This window comes from Crotalus tigris, unplaced genomic scaffold (genome assembly GCF_016545835.1).
Source record: "Crotalus tigris isolate CLP2741 ecotype Arizona unplaced genomic scaffold, ASM1654583v1 scf7180000019740.931981, whole genome shotgun sequence".
Taxonomy (NCBI): domain Eukaryota; kingdom Metazoa; phylum Chordata; class Lepidosauria; order Squamata; family Viperidae; genus Crotalus; species Crotalus tigris.
The window spans coordinates 813,718-839,211 of NW_024097690.1; the positions used below are offsets into that span (position 1 = coordinate 813,718).

The following is a 25,494-nucleotide window of genomic DNA, read 5'->3' on the forward strand; positions in this document are numbered from 1 at the left end:
GCTGAAAATGATGTGTGTGTGTGTGTGTGTGTGTGTGTGTGCGCGCGCGCGCATATGTGTGTGCGTGCGTGCGTGCGTGCGCAGATTCGGAATTCTGTTATATAATTGAGCAAACCAGACCAATGGCTTGACTCAGTAGCTCCCTCCTGTTTCTACCACTAGACAGCCCACGAACTGAAAACAGCCATTGTCTCATAAATTGGCTGGGAATTTCAATTATGTATGCTGTGCAGAATAGTAAAGAATGATCGGGGAGGGTGTTGGTGGGTTTTAAAACAGATCACACATTCTACATTGCTTTCTTTTTTCAAATCTCCAGAGAAGCAATTTAAGTGGCTGGCATTTGGACACTGCCTAACTCCCTTTTTCCTTCCATTCCAATTGATTTATCACTGGTTTGCTGTGCTCAGGTAACAGTAATGTCAAACAAGTGAAGGTTTGTGAAGGTAGCCATTGTATCAACTTCATGCTTGTAAAAAGCACATTGGTCTCACTTGAAGGCATACAGAAATCTGCAGGAGTGGTCAGGAATGATAGGAAGTATGGCAGTGTGTAACTATGTGTGTACTTCCTGCTCAGCATGGTGTTCTGTGAAGTTCATAAATGATGGAGAAATCTAAGACGATTGCATTATTGTTCTGAATGGCAGAATTCACTGGACCTAGAAATCCCGAAATCTTGAGAAAAGAAAAAAAAATACTTTTGTAGGAACCCAAGGCAATAAGCCAATTCAGAGAAACAGTGCAAAAACTGCCTTCATATAGTTGAATTGTTCATACTGCAGTGACTGTAGTTTCTTCACTTGAAGATTATTTACTCTTAAATAATGGATAAAAGTAGCAGCCAGTTGTGTTTGCTACTGAAATTAAGTGAATGGAATAATATTTTCATCCTGTTACTACAGAGATACTGATCTGTATTATCAGATGTTTTAAATATAAATTTGAAAAGCAAAGCAGCTCATTTTATCTAGTTTGCCAATTTAATCCATTTTTTGTTTAGGTTTTCAGTACTTTCAGCACATGAACCAAACTTATAGTATTTTCTTTGCAAATAATGTGCCATTTAAGCATTTTTAGGGATTGCAAGACAGTCTATATCAAGTAGTTTTATCAACTGGACTGATACTCAATCTTTAAATAGTTCTGTTGAAGTTCTAGAGCAGCTGTTCCCTTCCATATATCTGATCAATGTATCTATCTAGAGTAGCCCCATAGTGAGGTAAAAAGCAAATAAATTTAATAATAATAATCTGATCCTTCCAGAATTATCACTCCTATTTGGGTTGGGCATTCCAGGACTTTAATTCCAACATCTAATTTTAAATGGAAATTATCTAAGCTAGCTCAGGGTATATTAGTTTAGACATCCTACAATATTCCCTTCTACTGGTAGAAGTCTATAAGATCATTGTATTTACCTTCATGTTAATGAGAGTATGTTTGCCTTTCCATTAAGCAATGGCAAAGAGCATTAAAAGACTTCTTACAGGTGCTTAAGTTGGAATCTTCAACAGTTGCTTTGGCATTTACTGAAGCACTGAATTCACTGAAAGGTAAAATTTTATTGCAAAGGGGGAAAAGGGAATTTAGTGGCAGAAGTGTAGGATTTTCTTAGGAAAATCTGTAGGTTATAGACTATGTCTATATTTCTGAGTATTAATTAAAGCAGTGATAAAGCACTTTGGGAGGAGAGAGCAAACATCTTGACTAAATCAGAACAGACTGTGTGTGTGTGTGTGTATGTGTGTGTCCTTACATCACAATTTGGCAAAAGTCACTCAAGGGTACATTTTCTGATAGCCCAGAAAAATAAAACTGATAATGTTCACGGCAGTATGCCTGAGAAGCAAGGACACTCTCAATGGAATTAACAAAATAACAGAGATGGAAGGGACTTGGAGATCTTCTAGTACAACCTCTTGCTCAAGCAGAAGACCCTATACTATGTCAGACAAATATTTCATTTAAGATTTTCAATATTCAGTTGTACATTCAGTATATTTTAATGATATGAAAATGTTCAACATGCGGGATAAGAAACATAATAATTCTTTGTGAAAGTAGAACTTTTATCTTCTTGAAAAGGGACTTAATACAGGAATTTTCCTGTGGCTCAATAATTCAAGGCAATGTTAGATCAGTCTTAAATGCACACATTTTATCCATTCTGGGCATGACTTCATAATTCCAGACATATTTGAACAGCACAGATCGCATGGATCTTTTAATTTGGGTTATGTATGCATTTATTCATTCATTCATTCATTCATTCATTTGGAAATCTTAGGCCACCCAACTTAACAAAACTCTGGCTGGCTCACATATTAAAAACAAACCACAATAGAGTACATTAAACCAAAAAGAAAAAGATAAAAGATTATTATAATAGGGAAACAAATATAAACTATAATCTAATCCTCATAGTGAAATCCCTGTGGACACATACTACAGAACCTGGGGAAAAGACCAGGCCCATTTGGAGCTGTTTGAACATCTGGAGGGATGCTATTCCAGATGGCTGCAGCACAGAAGGCTTCTGGGTAGGTGTTTGTCAGAATTCTCAATTATCCAGGTCATGGTTGTCCCAAAGGTGTAACTGGACTTTCTTGGGTTTTTTTTTTCCTTTGAAAATGTTTTGCTTCTCATCCAAGAAGCTTCTCCAGTTCTTCTTACAAGCTTTTGGAAAAGCATCTTTAAAATGCTTCTGGGTAGCATACGGGACTAAAAGGCTAGACTATCTGGATGCATGATCTGTGCTGGGACAGGATAATATTGGCCTGTTAAGTCATGTGGAACTCTTAATTCTCCTACCCAAGGATCTTTCAGGCCCTGAATACATTAGGTTGCAATGACTCTTGTCATTTATGGCATATTGTCTCCAGAAGGTGGTGCTGGGAGACTGCTGTTCAGGGTCATTGTTTTGTCTGCAATGCCCCATAAGGTTCCATTTATCTATCTTTGTAGTTGGAGAAGAACCATTTGGAGCGCTGAATGACTTGTCTTCAACATGCTGATGCCACTGAACAGTACTGCAGTTTATATTCAATTCCACAAAAGTAGTTGCCAGAGTTTGATAATAAGCTCATTTTATTGAGTGGGCAGGAGAAAAGACAGACTTGGGAACATTCCGCTGATCATCAGAAAGCTCAGCTTGAAGACCGGATCCTACTTATTTATGAAAGGGGTGTATTCTCACTGAAAGATCATGGTCTTAACTTGAGAATGTTTCTTGATTCTGTGATGCCCTGGATCTTCATTTGATGACAGTGGATTTCTTTGTTTAGTTTAAGGCAGACTGTAAAAACTTATTTGTTTCACAAGGCTTTTAAGTGATTTTTAAATATACTGGTATTTCTTCTCAGCTCTGGTTTTTAAAGGACTGGGTTTTTCCTGATCTTAATTTTGCTAAGTATGCTTTTAAGTTTTAAGGATGTAATTTACCCTTGGGCCTTTTCTAGTTCCAAAGGCTACTCAGAAATGCTTTAAATAAACATAGTTGCTTTGCCTGCCTGGAATATATCTCAGTTATGCATGAACTGATCTTGTGCTCTTGAAAGTATTTAGTAGAATGACTTTTAACATTAAAGGCTTCAGATAACATTCAAAGGGCATAAGCAGTTGGTATTCCCATTTTAAAAGATTTCACTAGCATATCTGCCCATAAAGCAGTGCAAGTTAATTTAATAATGCAGCAGTACATCAGGACTTTACATGTACGCTATAACTGGATGAACATTCATCACCAGTGACTGCTTTTACTTAAGCAATGGGATTTTCCCCTCTATTCCACCAGCATCATTCCATGCGGGTTCCCAGTTTTCTTTTAGAGAATCTCCTATCCTCCAGAAGAGATTTGAGGATGTTTCAAGAGTAGAGAAGGATTTCCTTCCCTTGACAAATAATTCTTTGTCAATAGAAAAAGGATACCTTTGAATGCAGTTTGATAAGCATGATGTTTATACACTAATGCAGCAATATTTTTATTGTTCTGTGCAAAATGCCTGCTTTCTGTCTCTTTCCCAGTTACACCATGTTTTATCTCTCTTTTAAAAGGGGCGGGGTTATGTGGAACAAATCAGCCATGTACCTTGATTGGTAGAAGATGGCTGCCTAGAGAACTTAAAGAGAATGAAATGAGTATAAGAAGAAACGGGGATATCTGGAAAAAGGTGTCCTGCCTTTCTTACTCCGGCAATACTCACTGCTACCTTACTGCCTAACTCTGTTCTATTAATGTGCATGTGTATCTTTTGTATATCACAGATTACTAGTAAAAGAAGGTAATGGATAAAATGTCAAAATTGAAAATACAGCATATTTACAGGTTAGGTAGAAAATGTAATAATGATTAAGGATATGTTTCAAACAAGTGGGTTGTTATTTTGATAGTAATTTTATTAAAATTGACAATTACAACAATAAAAATCTAATACAAACTAAAAAAAATTGAAAAATTAAAATGGAAAGGCTGAAAAAATAGAAAAAAAAGAAAAAGTACAGTCAAGAAAAAGTAATATATAAAAAAAGTATTTCTTGCTTCATCACAGCAATTGATAATAATAAAACTTGTAACTACATAGTTACAACTATGACTTGTAGTAATGTATCGTGTTCTCTTGAACTACAAGATATGGTCTCTTCTTTTAGCAGAAATGTCTTCAGTTTGCTAGTTCTTCTCTGGAAGTCCAAACAAGGGGGTTACTTTTTGTGTAAAGTAAACCATAGTCATTTTTAAACTATTGCTGAAATTGAAAGATTTCTGCTTCTGTTGTATTAAAGAACTGCTTTTCTGTTAAATATTTTTCTTTCAAGTATACTTGCACAAAACAGCAAAGGAATGATCAAAGCTCTTCTGAATCATAGGAGTGTCCCAAAAGGTATCCCAGGAGAGCTAATCTAAGGTTATATCTTATACAGCAGGGGTTCTCAACCTTGGCAACTTTAAGACTTGTGGACTTCAACTCCCAGAATTCCTCAGCCAGCTTTGCTGGTTGAGGAATTCTGGGAGTTGAAGTCCACAAGTCTTAAAGTTGCCAAGGTTGAGAACCCCTGTTATACAGGGTTTAGAATTCAAAGACAGCTAAATGCTGTACCTTCTAGAACAGCGGTTCTCAACCTATGGGTCGCGACCCCATTTGGGGTCAAACGACCATTTTACGGGGGTCGCCAAACAACGCAATCCGCCATTTTTCCCCCTCAGGGGGCGGCACCGCACATCCGCGCCGCGCATGCACGGTGCGTCCGTGTGACCGGGGGTCGCCGTATAAAAAGGTTGAGAACCGCTGTTCTAGAAACACAGATGTAGGAAGAACAATTGGATAAGAATTGCATTTTTTAAGTGGCCTGGATTGTCTTCACAGTAGTAAGTGTTTTGCATTTTATGGAAATCTTCACGATTGCATTTGAAAAACAAACAACACGTCTTCAACTGGATGAATATGTTTTGAACATATTAACTTTTGGATCACTCGTTGGCAAAGTAATATTTGGATAACCTGCTGTTTATAAACATGTCTTGATGGCCTAGTGCACGAAGCCAGACGAAAGTACAACTTTTCAACCTGGGCTGAAAATGTGGTAGTTAAGGTATATAAGATCATTCTGTTAGTTTATCCCATCACACATCAAAATAAAGCCACCTAGTAGAAGGAATTATAATATATGGGCCCTAGTGAGAAAATGTGCATGCTTCGTGTCAAATTGAATAAGAAAAAATATAGCAGATTTGCTCGTAACCTTAGTAATGGATGTGTATAAATAAATGTCTTGATACAGGGTCTGGCAAGTACAGTATACATTATGGGAACTGAGATATGAACAAAGCTCTTGGCTCCATGCATGTTTAGAATATAAATTATACCTGAGCTCTGTGTTAAAAAAATTCCCACACAATTTGTATACTGCTATTTTAAGCTATTAAATCCTGGATGTGGAAGGATGTTTTTTTTTTAAAAAAAAAAAAAAAGATCTGATGTGGTAGTTAAGGTATTCAATTTGACACCTGAATATCAATCCTATTGCTTCCCTAGCATTATTCATTTCAAAAAATTAAGAATATAAGGAGATATATATTTAAGTCATTTCATTTAGTATTGAAAAATTAATTCCTTACACTACGCTGTTGCTCAAGACAAGCACCTCAGAGGGAAGAATACTGTGGCTCCCAGAACAAGTAAAGCAGAACTAAACCTATATTCAGTCTAATTCAAATACTCTTAACTCTGTACAAAAACTGCTAGTTCTACATGAATGCATTTGGTCAAATCCATTGAGAAATATATAAAACATTGTCTCTTCTTTTTCGTGGAGAAAATAATCACTTAGTGCAAAGTATGTATAAATAAGGTATCCTCAATATGTACAGATAAGGTATCCTCCTAGTTATTTATGCCAATATATAGTTTATCTATTGCCCTCAGTTGGTTGCTTAATAGTAGATGAAACGTACCCCCAAGTGAATTGTCATTCCTCACATGTGCTTGTACGTGAATAATCTTTATCAGTTGTATTCCTATTGTTGTGTGAATCTAGGGAGTTGAGCTAATAACTGTGAGGCATTTTAGTTTGAGTTTGGTTCTTTGTGAAATTGGTAACTGGTTGGATTAGGTAATTGGATTGTAATTAGTATAGGTGTAGATACAAGTAACTAACAAGTGTGATTTTAATCTTATTTTGACCCGTGGTAATCTTGGCCTGATACAGATCTGGATTTAGATCAAAGAATATTTGAAGGCAGGATAGGCAGCAAGTAGTTCTTATGGTAATTCCAAAGGACCTCACCCTAATATCAAAAGATTAGCAGAATGAGCAAAGCAGGAAACATGTTTTACTTCAAGCTTGAAACAGAATAATTTTACTGAAAAATTTCTCTGGAAAATACTGTATTGGCTCTATTTCAAGAGAATACAACTTGAAATTGCTCAAGTGTTCCATCTGAACAATCTCAAAAATTTTTGAATGTTCCAGCTTTGGAAAATAAGGGGAACATGGGACAAGACTTTTCTATTTTTTTTTTTTTCATTCCAGACCATAAGAGTAAGGGAGGTACTATTCCCTGCAGACTGCTACTTACCAATCAAAATAATCTTCTGGGGATTATGATTTTGTAAGTAAAAAAATAATAAAAGTAATCTCTTTACCTGATATTTTTGTTGTCAGATCGCAGGTAGCAATTAATATAAATTACCATCCCATCTGCTAAGTCCTTTGCTGGACTTCTCTAGAGCTCTAAATTTCATAAATAATATCATTAACATGACTATAATAGCAACAAAAATATATTAATGTTCCAATTTTGTAGGCCACAAAAGCTTTGCAATTGCATTGGGATACTCAAGATGGTTAAAAAAAAAAGTTCACATGCACACTAAAACTCAGCAGAGCAATCCAAATGGTCCTAACATAGAACTAATAGTAGTCTTTATATTTGCAGCTCAGAAAAATTAGTAGCTGTTTGATTAGTTGTAGCAATCCAGACCTATCTCTAGTAGCAGAACAGTTGCTTTCTTCAGTTCTAAACCATGAGCTTAACTAATTAGTGGCCTCAGCATTCCACTTTTTACCCTCTCCAGGCTAACAGAAGTAGGGACATCATAGAATAGAATAACAGAGTTGGAAGGGACCTTGGAGGTCTTCTAGTCCAACCCCCTGCTCAGGTAGGAAACCCTATACCATTTCAGACAAATGGCTGCCCAGTCTCTTTTTAAAAACTTCCAGTGTTGGAGCATTCACAATTTCCAGAGGCAGGCTGTTCCACTGGTTAATTGTTCTAACTGCCAGGAAATTTCTTCTCAGTTCTAGGTTGCTTCTCTCCTTTAGTTTCCATCTGTTGCTTCTTGTCCTGCCTCAAGTGCTTTGGAGAATAGCTTGACTCTCTCTTCTTTGTGGCAACCCCTGAGATATTGGAACACTGATATCATGTCACCCCTCATCCTTCTCTTCATTAAACTAGACATACCCAATTCCAGCAACCGTTCCTTATATGTTTTAGCCTCCAGTCCCCTAATCATCTTTGTTGCTCTTCTCTGTACTCTTTCTAGAGTCTCAACATCTTTTTTACATTGTGGTGACCAAAACTGGATGCAGTATTCCAAGTGTGGCCTTACCAAGGGATTGTAAAGTGGTATTAACACTTCACGTTATCTTGATCATGATCCCATCTACTACTGTATTAAGTTGTTATAAACTAGCCCAATCAAAAGCCACACTATAAATGCCCAATTAGTACTATCACAACATTACCAAAAATGTCTCTGAAATTAGCTGAATTTTGTTTTGAATACAAGTTGGACATCGTTTCAAGTCAAGCCAAAACAAAACTCGGAACAAAAAAAAAAATGTTTCAGAGTCCTAAGAACAGCTATTTTGAAACATGTTTTGTTTCCATTATAAGAAATGATGCAGGCCTCTTTTTTTTTTTTTTTTTAACAAAAAGCTGTTGTTGCTTAAATTACATTTGGGAGAAGGGAGGTTATTGGATTTCTGTGACTGACAGGTCTGTTTTCAAATTAGAGTGATCCTAGCAATTAGGACATCCATTTCCAGGATCTCGAGGGCTGAAAAGATTTGGGCAATTGGTGTAGAGTGCTGGCTGTGGAATTCTAGGAGTTGAAGTCCACATGCCTTAAAATTGTCAAGGTTGAAAAACACTGGTGTAGAGTGATTATTTACCAATTCTGCAAGGATCTATGTCTTAATGTCACCAGTACCTCATTCTGAGTGGCTCACAATGGGGTTTCTAAGTTGCACTAGCTGACGTTGCTTTACAATTGTGATCAATAATTTTTCTATGCATTTATTTTTTCTCCAGTTTTTGAATTGGTTTAAGCAATTTAAATGGATGTTGTGGAAAAGGTTATCAAATTAATCTGTACTTTAATATTGCCCTGTGAAATTCTGTTTCACCACATTCAGGAAGGGGCATCATTATCTTATACTGTAGATATGTGTTCCCTTTGAACAACATTTCCTTTCCTATCTGCCTAGAATTTGACACAGATATGCTGGAATTTATTACTACAGATGTCATCACATTAGATAAACAGAGCTGCAGGCACTGCTTTAAGATCAGATGATAAAATACTAAAGCTGAACAATTTCTGTGGATTTTAAAAGGCTTACTCTCTTCAGAAAAGTTTCCACATAAAGCTCTAACTTAGTATTCCTGTAAATTTCATTGTGTTCTTCTGGAAAATATGTTGTGTATATTCCTTCTGTGTAAGAGAACAAAGTTTTGCCTTTTACAGTTTTGCACTAGAATCCTGATAAAACAAATAGCATTATTTGTAGGTTGGCTTGGATCTGACTAGACCATTTCAAAATTTATTTTGTTTGTTTGTTTATAATATTTATATAGCCACCCATTTTATGTAGAACTGTGGGCAGCTCCAATCAACTGAATCTTCTGACTGAGCCCCCAGGTGGCCATTTTTGTTGAATATCAGTAGTATAAACTTTCATCTCATTGCTGTCATAATAAATAGAATGCATTTTGCACGTATGGTTTAAAGTCTACAGGTATATATATATATATATATATATATATATATATATATATATATATATATATATATATATATGACAGAACATAGAATAATAGGATTGGAGGGGACCTTGGAAGTCTTCTAGTCCAACTCCGTGGTCAAGTACTAGGGGTGCTATGCTCAAGGACTAAGGGTGACATAATAGCAGTCTTCCAGTACTTGAAGGGCTGTCACAGAGAAGGGGGGGCTCTACCTGTTCTCTAAAGCACCCGAGGACATGACAACAAATAACAGGTGGAAGATCATTAAAGAGAAATCTAACTTAGAATTACAGAGAAATTTCATGACAGTGAGAAGAATTAATCAGTGGAATGCTTTACCTCCGGAACTTGTGGGTGCTCCCTCACTGGGGGTTTTCAAGAAGAACTGGGCAGCCATTTGTCTGGAATGGTATAAGGTCTCCTGCTTGAGCAGAGGGTTGGACTAGAGATCCCCAACCTTTTGGGCACCAGGGACCGGTTCCATGGAGAGAGGTTTTTCTGCGGACCCGAGGGTGCACGGTTTTGTGTGCTGCCTGCATCTCGCAGATGGGGCTTTGCTTGTTTGTGCGGCACGGTTGCTGGCATGCTGCAGCCCAATACTGGTCCATGGACCAGGGGTTGGGGACCCCTGGACTAGAAGACCTCTAGGATTCCTTCGAACCCTATTATTATATGTTCTGTATATTCCTGCAGGCTTTAAACCATAGGTGAGCAACTTGCAGGCCACATGTGACTATTAGCTGCTATAGTATGGTTTGCAGAGCTTCAGTAGAGAAAAAGAAAACATAAAAAAAGAAAAGTTGGTTTCAACCTTCTCTTGGCTTTGGCTCCATCTTCTGCCAGCAGTAAAAGGCCTTCCATACAGTAACATGAAGCTGAACTCATATAAATTTTCCCGCTCTGGCTTTAAACAAACAGGTAATTAATACAATACATTGATTCAAATTGTAGATTATCATTAAATGCATCATTATCCTTTAAAATAATAGTGCATTTCACTTGCCTGAAAAAATGTTTCTCTTTTTTCCAAGCTTGTGCTGCATAAAGATTGAGTGCCACATGTGAACAATAACTGTTAATGTTTGTCAGTTTTGACTTCCATAGATTTCTTCAAAAGTTGGTAGTCCATAGTGAACTATTGTGATTGCTTATAAAACTCCCTTGTTTTGCTTCCTCAAAGCTACCTGACTCTAAATTACCTTAATTTTACATGCACATTTTTTTTTAATATGGATCATGCTCTGTAGCCATAAGAACTGGAGTTAGAGGAAGCTTTTCTTTCTAGGGGGTCATCACAGTGGATCAGTTATCAAAATAATGGATTGCTTCCTATTTTTGCTGGCTGGTCTGATCAGGGTCTGAAGTTTATTGGAAACTTCAAGTTACATACTTAGCATGGAATCCAAGTCATACATTCTTTTTACTTGAGGGTGATTACATTAACTGTTTTGTGTACATCCCCAAATAATTCAAAGCAGGTTATTCTTCAAAACCAAATGAGCTCCAAGACACTTTCTTCCTCAGGCACGGAAGTGACCCTCAACCACTGTCGAATCTGTTACTGACATTGTGTGAGCCAGCAAACTAAGTTGTGACAGTGTAAGGAGTGGTTTTGCCAGTTCTGTGTTTTAGGACATGTATCGTTAAACCAATAGTTGTGGTTATGGGGGTTCTGGAGTGCAGTGGGTCACAAGGTTAGAACGCTGGACTGACGATCGGCAGGTTTGCATTCAAGATCTACTGCTGCCATGTGACAGAGTAAGCTCCCGTCAGACTCTCTGACTCCCGCCGATCCAGCATTTTGAAAGTGGGTGACCACGAGTAGCTAAATGGTAACTTTGGTGTACAACTTCATGGGGGCACAAAAGGAGCCCCCAACTGGGCGTCCCCTGGGCAGTGGTGATGACACCAGCAAATCCTTTCCCCGTGGAAGCACTTTGGTGCTTGTGACACGGAAATACTATCTATTCTATCCATTTTCTAAGAGACAGTGTAACTGATAAAAATGTGCAATAGAACTGAGCAAGATGTCAGAGTGATAGTACACATTATAAAAATTATGGTAGGCAGGCAGGCAAGTATCACAAATGGCCAGATTTCTTCAATACACTATCAAATTTAATTTGTTTGGATAGTTTCCATATCTCTTCTCATGAGGTTATGAAAAAAGTAACTCTGACCTGAGAAACAATTCTATAAATGATGGCTTGGGAGAGTTGTGTATGGGAAGTAATTCAGCTATGTTTACTATTATATAAGCCTGGGTAAAACTCTAGAAATACACTATTTATGCAATAAAATAGATTGTTGAATGATGCTGGGGATTCCAGCAAACACCAAAACATAAATATGATAAAATGCAGTAATGAACAATTTCACTTTGGGCATATTTGAAGCATCCTCAAAATGCAGTGAAAAGCTCTAGTGGTAATCCAGATTTATGTATGTTTGCAGAGTGCTAGTTGTAGTTATTCATAAATAAATAATATTTATTAAAATGTATATCTTAATTTATAAAAATAATTTACTTTAAAATTATTGTTTATATCTAAATAAGATATAAAAACTTAATTTTCAATTTTATGGTTTTCAATAGGTTAAAGCACAAGCTTAAAAATACCTCTCCATTTTCTTTTTTCAAGCCATTTTCTAGTCTTACTTGTAAGTAACTGGCTTTGAAAGAAATCTTTGTTACCTGATGTTTTTCTTCATCTGTCTTTTGTTGTTGAGCTATTATTTAGAGTTGGTTTTACATACACGATTTTAAAATCCAGTGCAAATATTTGGAAAAGTAAGCCAATAATACAAATATGTGAAAAACACTGAACTAAAACATAATATGATAAGTCTTCACAAGAATTTTCTTGTCTTTCCTTAAATAGATTTTGGATTTATTTTTTCACCAATAAACATACCATGCCAGTCCTCCTATCTGTGTATTATGGTGTGTCACAGAACAGAATCTCAAAGAATCTGGTTTAATATAATGACATGAAACTGCCATGTAATATGTTATCAGTACTGCATTCCTCTACTTCAATTGTATGAAGTCTTAAAAGAAAAAAGAGTACTGTAGTAGCTATTTTTTTGCATAGAATGCTTTTTCCTTCACCCAGAACCAACACAGTATACGGTATGTTAGATGGTTTTCAGAGCTCTCCAGATAGAATTCTCCTCTTGCTTTATGCTAATATCACAATTTTTTCACCGTATCACAAAAAAGATGCTGAGAGTTTGGGAAAAAAATCAGAGAAGAGCAACTAAGATGATTAAAGGTCTGGAAACTAAAACATACAAAGAACAGCTGCAGGACTTGGGTCTGGCTAGTCTTAAAAAAAGAAGAAATAAGGGAGACATGATAGCAGTATTCCAGTATTTGAGGGGCTGCCACAAAGAAGAGGGGGTCAAATTATTCTCCAAAGCACCAGAGGGAAGGACAAGAAACAATGGTTGGAAACTGATCAAAGAGAGAAGCAACCTGGAATTAAGGAGAAAGTTCCTAACAGGACAATTAACCAGTAGAACAGCTTGCCTCCAAAAATCGTGGGTGCTCCATCACTGGAGATTTTTAAGAAGAGACTAGACAGCCACTTTTCTGAGATGGTATAGGTCCTCCTGCTGAGCAGAGGGCTGGACTAGAAGACCTCCAAGGTTCCTTCCAGCTCTAGTCTAGTCTAGTCTAGTCTAGTCTAATAGAAGAAATCCTTTCAAAAATATTTCTTGCCTAAACTATGATCTTGCATGGCCTACGGACATTTCCCTCTCACCCACCAGAGCAGATGCTTGAAAACCGAACCACTGGATCAGCGTATCTATTGGTTGTTAATGTCTCAAAGCCTCCTGCCAACCTCAAGAACGAGGCCTGAAAAATATTTTTAAAATGTCCTTGAAACCTGGATAGTATGATTGATATAATAAAAATATTAATTTAAGAAGCTGAAAGATCAAACTGTCAAAGGCTTTGATATACGTGAGATGAATGCTCTCCCCCTTCCAAAATAGATGTAGAACAGTCCTTGAATAGGGTCATCCTTTCTAAAGCGGTGGTTGAAATCCCTGTCTTGAACAAGCAAAGGTAAAGTTTGATTCAAGTCAAATATGGCTCCCAGTGACTTCAGGACCCTTCCTGGCAGTTCTCTTGACAACACTATGGAAGAGATTGGTCATCACCTTCTTTCAGGGTCCTTTTCAATTTCTAGTCTATTTAACTTACAACCATGATACTTTCTGATGGACTCTATTGAAATATTAATGAGAATCAACTCTGTTTATTTTTTGAGATCAGCCAGGATTTAGTTAGATGTTGGAGCGCAAAGCCTAAAACAAACTTGCATGCAAATTCAGAAATGGCATTCATTTTTGGGGAATGTTTACTTTTGTTTGGTGAATTTTAAGGCAATGGCAAGGATTAGCATACTAAATTTAATAATGCGTGCATCCTGCAATTTAACAGTTTAAAATTTCTGAATCTCAAATGTTCCACATTTGTCAATTAATTATAACATAAAGGAAGTACAATAAACTGTTCTCAGTAAATGATACGTTCCTCTTGCAAGACCTCAGTTTAAACATTCAACCTCCATTCCAGTTTGTTGGAAGGTAAGTGCTCAGTTTGCTTTATACATTTATCTTTGGTGGAAATATTCAAGAAATATTCAAAAAAGCAGGAATTTTGAAACATAATTCTGAATTCCTGTCAGAAATTCCTCCCCATTAGACAATTGGAAACTCCTGAGGCCATTTATTCTTTTGACCCTAATCTTAGATTTCTGTTAAAAAAAAGTTTTATTATTATATATGGCAGGGTCATATATCACCTGAATGATTGTCTTCAAAGCTGCTCATTGCACAATAATAATAGTTCCAAGATTATTCTTATTTTCAGATAGATTCTAATTCTGTGCAAATTGACATATTCCCTGTTGAATGATATTCCAAATGAGTATAACTTTTATCACTAACAGATATGCAGATAGGAATCTCAAACTAATGCAGCATCAGTTGGTGATACAGGCAGGGCTGGGCTAAGTAGGATCAGTCCTTTATTGCAGTATTTCAAGGAACTGTGAAATCTCTGAGGGAGTTGGGCAGTTCAAAACTGAGAAAAAATAAAGAAATTTAGGCAAGGTAATTTCTATAATGTCTGGATTCTCAAAGAAAATCTTCAGCCATTATCCTATAGGTTTTTTGAAAATGTTAGAACTTGGAAATATATTTCAACATACTTATCCTTGGTATTGCCTATCAGCTTTCCCCTTAAGAGGACAAGCAAGATAAGAATGAGTTACTGTGTAATGTCTTAAAATTATGAATATTTCTCAAACAAATATGTCCTGAGATTAGGTTTAGTTCACAAAGGGACATGGATTTCCACACTGATAAAAGTCGTATCTTAAATATGAATATAAACACTATTACCACAATATCTCATGTAGCTTTAGGTACATATGAAATTTGCCAACTTTTCCCAATATGTTTCATTTATTCCTCTATCACTAAGGTCTGAATTCTTTTTTTAACTTACATCATCAGTCCCATAAATTGTCTTAAAATTCTTGAGATGAAAGATATGTGCACACCATAAAATATTGTGTTGAAGCCAAGAACATGTGGAGTAGATTTCTTCACATTTGACTTAAACTTTATGATTTAAAATCTCCTATTGCTGATTCACTGGGAGAAAAATCACCTTGCAGAATGGGGAAGGAAACTAGATTATACCGTAGTAGGTAACTCTGTGGCATAAATCTCATTTTTCCTAAGAAACCATTGGCTGGGTAATAAAGCCCATGATTTTGTAAATGAAAACAACATTTTGAGCATCATTTCCCTATTGAACAACAATATTGTGATCTAGCCCATCCTTTCGCAATGTTAGCAGACCTGTTTGGAGACCACAGTCCTAGTTTGATTTCTACCTTTTCACAACAATTTGAACATAGGTACATGTCCTTAGATACCAGCCATAATTTTTGGCTTAATCCCAAGAGAAAACATTTATAAGAGGTAGATTAAATTAGTCTATAATTAGAACATTGTATAAATATAACAAAAAAGAGCTAATTAATTTTTATGAAATAATGTGTGGACCTATGAGGCATAAAATCTAACCCAAGCTATCAGTTGAGCATCCTGCTCACAATCATTCTTAGAGAAACCTATGTAATTTGGCTCTTAAGTAATTATCTCAGGTGAAGTTGTCCTCCCACAGCCTTGCCCCTCCCAGAAAGTGAAACAATAATGGCAGTAGTACTATTTTTGGTTTCCTTCTTAGTAATTTGGAAGTTTTTGCCTATCAGGGGAATTAGAAGGAATTTTCCTAACATTCCCATTTTGAGATACAAGTCCTTAATGGAAACTTTATGGCTTTACTAATGGAATATTGAAAATACTACTTAAAAAGAAGAAAACATTTTGCAGGCTTCCTCTGTAAATGAGCAATTAAAGGACCAGAATTCAAGATCTGAGTTATTAGGTCAGAGACAGGAAAGAAATTATTCAATAGAATAGACATGTCCATATTTTTGCAGATATACAGTAGTGGCCAAAATTGTTGAAACCTTTTGGGAAAAGTGTATTTTTGAGGTTTGATAGCTAATAACACTCTTTTTTTGCAGTAGTACCATAAAATTATGTATCAATGGAAAGATAATTTAATCAAGAATGTAATGCAACAAAGTTTGTTCAATTATCTGTACTGTATTGTATGAAATGTTATAGCCAAATAACCAGAAAAAGGAAGCACAACTTGCTTAGGTTGATTTCAGGTAGCTTTCCTTCATCTGATTGTAGCCAATGAGCATGAGTGTTTAGAGAGCCAATCAGGTGTAATCTTGTTTTGGCAATGAGCCAATCAGATCACAGTAGGATTCAGTTATTGATGTCATCATATATTGAAGCTGAGAGGAGGACATTTGTCAGTGTGTTATGTGATCGCTATCAAGTTGATTGGGGGGTTTTTGCGTTCTTTCATTCAGTGAGCTTGTAAAACACAATAAAATTAAAGTAATGGTGCAAAGAGTTGACTGGTTGCCCAGAAAGCGATGTAAAATAGTATTTTTAAGTGAACAAGGCTACAGTTATAAAGAAATTAGAAGAAAAATTGGTTGAAACTTAACCAAAGGTGGCATTTCTACTGTACATTTTCCCCAAAAGGTTTCCACAATTTTGGCCACCACTGTGTGTATATTTGTGCATGTCAGAATGGGTGCACCTGAATCTCTACAGATGCAAAAAAAAAGGCATAACATTAGCAGACTTTTACAGTAAAACTTTTTTAAAAAAATTATTAGACATTACATTGGAGTATGCATATATAGGGTTGCACTCCATTTTAATAAGAGAACAGAAATGATTTGTACACAAATATGTTTCATTTTTCTCTGGAGAATAGGATAGCAAATTCCTTTTTAAAGAACGGCTTGACACGAAAAACTAAATTTTTACAGTGATCCATTGAACCTCAAGAGTGGAGCATACTCCGAATTAGATCCTTTGTTACTGGCCAGTGAGGAGGCAGAGATTGCTTAGTTTTGTTCACTTCTACTAAGATAAAAATCCTACTGAATTCAGTGGTGTGTTCTCCCAACTAAGGATACAGTAAGTTCTAAGGATAGAGTTCATAGATTCATAGAACATCAGCTGATTTTAGAGGAACTGTGCTGTGTGGAAAAGGAAGAATTATTCCAATAGTCCATATTGTATTGCATGTAAATTTGTCTCTGTCCCATTCCTTGTTCAGTCTTTTTTTTTTTCTGTTTTTTTAGATTCTCCACAGCATCCTGCTCTTCCCTACAATAGAACGCATGGCAGAATCCCCACTAGGCAAGGTCATGACTCCCCTGCTCTGCTGGCTCCGTTATATTCTGTACATGCCTATATATTTGTTCACCTTTGTACCAGAAAGAGTTAAAAGGTTCTTTGTGCACTTTGCATTGAATCAGCAGAATGATGAAACTTTAGTAACGACATTGATAGACATGCTTAATAACATGGATTGTATCGGTGAGTAGGACCAGCACATGAGACTTGTTCTTCTAAATTATCTCATCTAACATGCATTTTTTTAATCGATCAGTCCTCATAAAAGGTAGCTATCATTAAAAAAATGTATTTGGTAATAATTTGGGGAAAATATTTTTAAAGGTTTGAGTGGTAACAGTACGTTTGGCTCTTGGGTTTCTAGCAATATGGGCATAAGCCAAGGAAACAATGCCTTTTCCCCCCAACAAAAATGGATAGGTGGAAAAAAGTTGTTTGTTTGTTTGTTTGTTTGTTTATTCATTCAACTTGTTTATACCATCAATTATTGAAGCCTCTTGACTGTTTATAATATAAGAGATGATTTGCAATTTTTGGTCCTTGTACCATTGTTCAGCCTGTAAGTCTGGGATATGCAATTTTTTCATGCATACAGTATCTTCCTTTGAAGTAAAATGTTTCTTGAAATTTATCTCTCCCTTCATTGTTTATATATATATATATATATATATATATATATATATATATATATATATACATACATACATACATACATACATACATACATATACATTTATTTCTGTGGGCTAAATTGGATGGTTATTCTCCAACAATTCTCTGTGCTTATTATTGTTATATTGGTGCCAAGGCTCTCCATCCTTTTAGGACAATTCAAAAGGGAACAATGGCTAGGTATGAAAAAAAGTAGAATGAAATTGCTGAAAAGCATTTGTTTCTTAATTCTGCCAATTAAAAATGTCTTCTGAATCAGAATCTTCCATCATTGGCAGGAAATTAATCAGAAGTGCAACTCGGAACATTCACAAAAGCAAACAGAGGGTTTTATTTAGATATATTCTATGTTTCCTTAATAGTGCTTGTTGTCCCATTCTATTTTAAAATCTTAAATCTTTTTGCCCCTTTTTTATAACTTTAGAGCCTTTCCTCCATCATACTACTATATTTCAGAGGTGCGGTTCTTGAAAATATATGGTGTTTTTCCCATTATTTTGAAGTGGAAAGATATGATAATTGAGTGGTAAGCCTTAAAATAATGCTTAATTGTAACCATCTAAAGAAAAGACCAGGGGGGGGGAAATGGGAAATCCCATTCCCACCCATTGTATGATGCAACTACGACTATTTTACATCTTTGACAAAAAATAACAGGTGGAAATTTATCAAGGGGAAAGATTCAACCTAGGACTAAGGAGAAATTTCCTGCCAGTGAAAACAATTACTGGAACGGCTTCCCTCCAAAAGTTGTGGGTGCTCTATCATTGGAGTTTTTTAAGAAGTGATTGGACAGCTATTTGTTCGGAATGGTAAAGTATCTCCTGCTTGAGCAGGGAGTTGGACTAGAAGACCTCTAAGGTCACTTCCAACTCCGTTATTCTGCTATTCATCTCAGTGGCTTCTGATGAATTCTTCAAAGAATTTGTTACAAATAAGTTCTTTAGCCAGATAGAAATCCTCAACGTTTTAGTGAATGGTATATATAATTGTATATATCACTTTATTCAGCTGCAGAATAGAGATTCTGGGTAGGAAGGTCTGCATGGATAAAACCTGTGATGGACGAGAAATATTGGGAACTTAATGGAGGCAAACAGGTTTGTTCCATGTCATCTTCATAGGTGAAAGAATGAGAGGCGTTCCATCTTACATTCCGTACATCATTCCTTTGGACAATATGGTGTCATTTTTGTAAGGATTACAATTTTGAAACTTAGCATGATGGGACTATCATGTTTCTTCTTTCATAGCTAAATGAGCCATCGTCAGACTACTCTCTGGAGGGGAGCACAGAAAACATTGATCATGCGATGAGCAGAGAATGAGCTCTTGGGGATTTGCAACTTCCCATTTTTTAAAAATGTAATTAAACCCTATTGGGAATGACTGGTTTTATTTGGCTGGACTTTACTAGCAGTCTTTAAATAAAATTAAGTATTTGTTGATTTCAATGAGTCGCCTTCCTTGGAAATGAATCATTGTGGTTGGCTGAGTTGAAAGGAAATGCCCACAAACATTAAGACTGTGAGGGTAAAGGGGTTTTATATAGTAACAAACTCCCATGCTTCCTGTATAGGTAAGTAATCTAGCAAGTGGCATGTCCTGTACCATCTGCTTTAGATTAGCAGTAACTGACAATATCTTGATCAGCAATCTTGGCTATTTTAACTTGGCTTTACCAATCTGTGCAGTGGAATAAAATTGGAACTAACATTATATCCATTTGCCCTTCAATAACCCATTAGGTATGGTTCAGAAATGTTCAGCAAATGAATTTATTCCTCATCCCCAGGAGTTTTGTGTTAACTAACTCATTAAAAGTGTATGTGTGTGAGTGTGTATGTGTTACCTTTGGCATTAGTTTCTGTCTCATTGCTGTAATTGCAATAAAATCCATGATGAGAAGAGAAGGTAAACGTTTCCTTTAAAATGATGTGTTTCCTAGCACAAACTAACCTGCCAGGGACTCGTTACCACGTCCGGACCTTACTCACAACAATATGTTTTCTCTCCTCTAAAAAGGAAATGAGATTTAGAAAACCTAATTATAACAAGACTAAGTGCCCAGCCCGCCTTCCATCAAACTCAGAAAGTAAAACACCATTTAGAAGGAGTGTGGCCTCAAGCAAAGTCTTGGTTATTTTGTTGTTAATGGGAGAATTTCAGCAGAATAAAACATAAGCTTCAAAGTACATAGGAAGTTTCAGCAACCAGAAAAGAAAGCATGGTGGTCAATAATATACCATTGAGTATTTAGCTAAAAGACCTTAAAATGGTCTTGTGTGGACTTATAAACAGAGGACTAAATATTAATAAATACATCAGCTAAATACTAAATAGGTAAGCTGTCTCAATTACAACATAGCTTATTAGAATTTTCATAGGATTTAATTTTTTTACCTAGTCAATTTCTTTATTCAAATATTACATTTTCAAAACTTATTGGGCAGATACTGTTCTCTAATATTACCCCATGTGCAATATGTAGAATCTATTGAAATAGATTCTGGATATTAAAATAGGAATTCCACTACTTTGCTCTCAAATAATTGGGTATACCCCCCTCAGAAGTCGCATTTAGCTGCCTCTTTGCTTTCAGGAAATAAGTTAAGTATTTTAACCCTTTTTCTTTTAGTTTTATATTTTTAACTATTTTGAGAGCCTTAAGAGTATAAAAATAGGTATACATTGAAATAAGAAATTATATATGTGTGTTGTGTGTGTGTATGTGTGTGCATGTGCGTGTGTTGAAAGTGGATATATATCTTATGGTTAATAATAAATCTCATATATTATCATTTATATTGATTCTAATGATGATAGCACCTGCATTAGACAGCACAGTAGTGGCTTTATAATAGTTTGGGCAATAAACCGGGCGGCCCCTAAAGAGCAGCAGAGTGCCACTTAATTGGTACATTGATTGATTAGTTGATTGATTTCACTATGGGAAAGAATCATGGATATTTCATACCAGATATGACATAACAAGACATGAGAATGTTAGAGATGTCTAGCAATACTAATAGCACTTAGGCTTATATACCACTTCCTAGTGCTTTACAGCCCTCTCTAAGCATATTGCCCCTAACAATCTGGGTCCTCATTTTACCAACCTCAGAAGGATGGAAGGCTGAGTCAACCTTGAGCCAATCAGGATTGAGCTCCTGGCAGTGGGCAGAGTTAGCCTGCAATATTGCATTCTAACCACTGTGCCACCACAGTTTCTAGACATAGAAAAGAACGATAAAACATCTTTACAAAAACTAATTCTTAAACACCTGACTTAGTCTTGGTTCTGGTTTTTGCCTCCTAAGAATTTCACTAATAATAATAATACTTTTACCACTCTTCAAAGACCAGTATTTTAATGTATAGAAGGGGAAAAGAAAAAAAATCATTTTCTTTGAAAGTAATATCTGATCAAATACTCTTATATTGCTAACTGTAGTTCAAATTCTCATTTTCAAATACCACATTTTTTTCTCCATGATGTCTCTTATGCATAAAGGTCAGGTCCTTTCTGATATGCTTCCTGGAATATATTGAGTTAAGTTCTAAGATAGATAACCAGCTTTCCTCTAACCATAATTGCTGGAAAAAATGCACCTTCCCACTATTTGGAAGCACAGTACCATAAAAAAAGCATCATTCTAAAATAGACTTTATACAGGTACAGGCAGAAGAAAAACTTCTTTGAATTACCCTCTGTCCCAGGATAAAAATGGAAAATGTCATGGGCCTGTTACAGTCCTAACTCATTTACAGTATTTTTATTTGATTTGATTTTTATCCCACCTTTATTATTTTTAGAAATAATTCAAGATGGCGAATATACCTAATCCCCCTTCTTCCTTCTATTTTCCCCACCACAACAACCCTGTGAGGTAGGGCTGAGAGAGAGAGAGAGAGTGACTGACCCAAAGTCACCGGGCTACTTTCATGTCTAAGATGGGACTAGAACTCTCAGTCTCTTGACTTCTAGGCTGGTGCCTTAACCAATAGACTAAACTGGTTAGTATCACTCCCCTTCCCAGGAATATGATTCCCCTATTGCTAAGAAATTGCCAAAAATCTACCCAACTGAAAGGGAAAATTATCTTAGCAGATATCAGGATCTTACAATGACATATGCCGTTCTTAACAATAACAGCACAATCCTTAATGTCCTCACAAGGGTGGTAGTTAGACAGATGAAAAAGAAACACAAGAAGATGAAATAGGCGGCTACCTCAGAATAGTTTTGCACTTTCTTCCACTTTGTTAGATTTTATTAATCCTCAAAGGTTTCCCTTTTTGAAAAATAAAGATACTTAACCACCTTCCAAATAGAAACCGTTCTTCCTCCCCATATTAAGCATATTAAACTTCTAGCAAATGAAGGGGCACCAAAAAAGAAAAGGGGAGTGGAATATGTTTTTTTTTTTATTTTGCAGCTTATATTATGAATGCAATGTGTTTGCAGGAGGAGGCTTTGTTTTTCTGACTTTTAAAAACTTACTGCCAGAAAAATATTTTCCATTGAGCATGTAAGTAGCTGATTTAAGGTGAGGGCAGACGGGTCTGTATCTATAGCGCACAGGATTTATTATCCACTAGCTTGACTGGCAAACTTCCTCCGTTTGTTTCTGTAAAATTTCCACAAAAGTACAGACATTACATAATGGGCAAACACTGCAAGCCTTTTTGAGAGAGGCAGGCTTCTGGGTCAAAGGTTAACGTCTGGATGACAGCAAAGATACAGATAAGCACAGTAAGCCCCCAAGCCCCCTCCTTACATGCAGTCCTTCCTTGCAATCTTAAATCTGTGGCTTCTCTGGAGGAATTTCCTTGTTTTTTTTTTTTTTTAATCTGTTTACTGACCAGAAGAGTAGTGAAGATGGTTTATTTTACAATACTTGGCAGTGGTGGAAAAGATTGAAAAAAAAAAAGTCCTTATCTTGGGAAAACAGCACTTGAAATTGTTATTAAAAATGAAGTGGAAAACTATTTTCTTCCCATTTTATATCAAAATGAGCTGGATACAAACCATATTTAATAGTTGGCAATCAGATGGCTGGAAGAGTAGCTAATGAACAGGAAGGAGAAACTAAGACCTTTATATTTTTCTTTTCTCTCTCCTCTCCTCTCCTCTCCCCTTGCCCTTTTCACTTTCATGAGAGAGCCTGAGAATCACTGTTATCAATGAACTAAAGAAATTTAAAAGCTTGAATGCAACCAACATGTTTTGTCATGCTTTAAAGGAGCTATACAAAAGTTGATAAATTCCTTTGATTCATTATATGGAATGTGTGGATGGAGCAGGTAAATTGCATATAGAAAGTTGTTCCTGGCACTAGAGTAAGCTTTGTGCCTGGGCTTGGGGGCTTACTGAATCCCATTTCCTGCCTATATTGACATCTATGGTGAGTTTTTCTCTGCTGCCCTACAGTATGTTTATTTTTGTACTATACTGTAATTGTTTTTAATTAATTTACGGTTGCTAGCCTCCCCGAATCACTTCAGATGGATGGCTATCATGGATAGATAGATAGATAGATAGATAGATAGATAGATAGATAGATAGATAGATAGATAGATAGATAGATAGATAGATAGATAGATAGGTGTCTTGTCAGGCAGGAATCAGGACTTGTAATTATATTTTTGGATTGATAATGTGCCATCATGTCATGGTTGATTCTTGGTGACCACCTGGATAGATTTTCTCCATGATGTAGTTACATAGCTTTGAGCTAAATTACACTTAATATTAGACGAATTGAGGGAGATACAATAACTGTGTTGAATTATACAACAGTACAGATTACAGGTAGACCTCTTTTAACAACTGCCCTGTTTAACAACCATTCAAAGTTAAGACAGCATTGAGAAAGTAACTTTGCCACGAGTTCTCACATTTACGAGCCTAGCAGCATTCCACTGTCATATGGTTGCCATTTGAGCATTTCCCAATGGGCTTCTGATAAGCAGAATCAGTGGAGAAGTTGGCAGTAAAATTGCAAGTCACAGCCACATGACATCTCACTTAACCACCCGTGATGATTCACTTAATGTCCCCAGCAGAAGTGGTATCATAAGCCTGTTGCGGTCATGTGATGTTTCACTTAGTGACCACCTCACTTAGTGATGGAAATGCTGGTCCCAATTGAGATTGCTAAGCAAGGGCTACTTATACGTGTGGCATTTTAAGTCCTCTGGATGAAAAGATTTATGAAAAGATTGAATGGTAAATGCCACAACTGTATTTTTCACAAAAGCTTTCCATGGCTGAGCACAAGTGAGTTAACTAGCTATGGAAAACTAAAAATTACCACAGAGATTGAAAACTGTATATGAAATAGAAAGAGAAGAAATATGTAGAAATCATCACAATCACTAAAAAGTTGGAGAAGAGAGGGAAAACCCGTTTCATTTATATGCATACAAATTATTAGCTTATTTGCAGTACACAAATTAAAGCTGTTTCTCTCTTCTAGTTTGGCCTATAGAAGCACTGAGTTGGAATAGCATCTGCCAAGCAAACTCGAGAAATAAGTTAGAAACCTGGAAGTACAGGCGCAACACTATTAAGCCCAATTAATCAATGACTGATCTGCTTCTGAACCACTCAATCCAAATATAATTTGGCCTAGCATGATGGGCAAATGTGCATTAAAATATGCAGCGAAGATGTGGTAAGGCAGTTGAATGAGTGATTCATCCATCTTATGTAGATACATAAGCCCATATTTATATGCTGTTTGAATGGTATAAATTGGAACTATTTTGTTTCAGATACCTGTAACATTGGCTAGAATGAAACAATCCTGGGTGTAAAATGTATCATATCTAGTTCTAGTTTTTTCCAGTCAGCACCCAACTTACTATTTTTAAGTTGACATATTAAGTATTTCTGATCATATTTTTAAAGATAAAGTAAAAAAGCATAATCCTATAGTGGTATTATTATTGCTACCATTATTGATTAGTTAAATTGACAATAAAAGTGGTTTTTAAAAAAATCACAATTTGAAATCTATCTATTCGCTTTTTTTGTGTGGCCCGGTTTCTGGCATGCCATGGCCCTGTGCTGGTCCACAGACCAGGAGTTGGGGACCCCTGCACTAGAACATCACTCAGAGAAACTGGACTATGAAGTCAGAATCAATTAAACATTCCATTTTATGAAATGCAAATAACCTGATCCTTAACTCAGATTTTTAAATTTGAAATATATTCTGCTGGTTTCTGTCAATCCAACTCTGATGATTCTATACTAAGAATAACAGATTAGTGACATTTTCATTTCCTTATCTCTTTCTGAATTATAAGTGCTTTATAAGATTCATTCTAGATTCAGGATATTAAATTCAGTTACAGTCTGCAGCTCCCTACAAGCAAAATAATGCAATGGATTACCAGTAGTTCCTCATTCAATGACCATTCCAAGTTACAGTGGCACCGAACAAATGCTAGTTACAACTGATCCGT

The 25,494-nt window shown here is 36.1% G+C and overlaps 1 protein-coding gene across 1 annotated transcript in view; it reads left to right on the forward strand.

Moving 5' to 3' along the window:
- LDAH (lipid droplet associated hydrolase) overlaps positions 1 to 25,494 on the forward strand; it is a 98,909-nt gene that overhangs the window by 51,485 nt on the left and 21,930 nt on the right. The window contains exon 5 of the mRNA XM_039364323.1: positions 17,292 to 17,529. Coding sequence (XP_039220257.1) covers positions 17,292 to 17,529 — 238 coding nt within the window. The remainder of the gene's footprint in view (positions 1 to 17,291; positions 17,530 to 25,494) is intronic.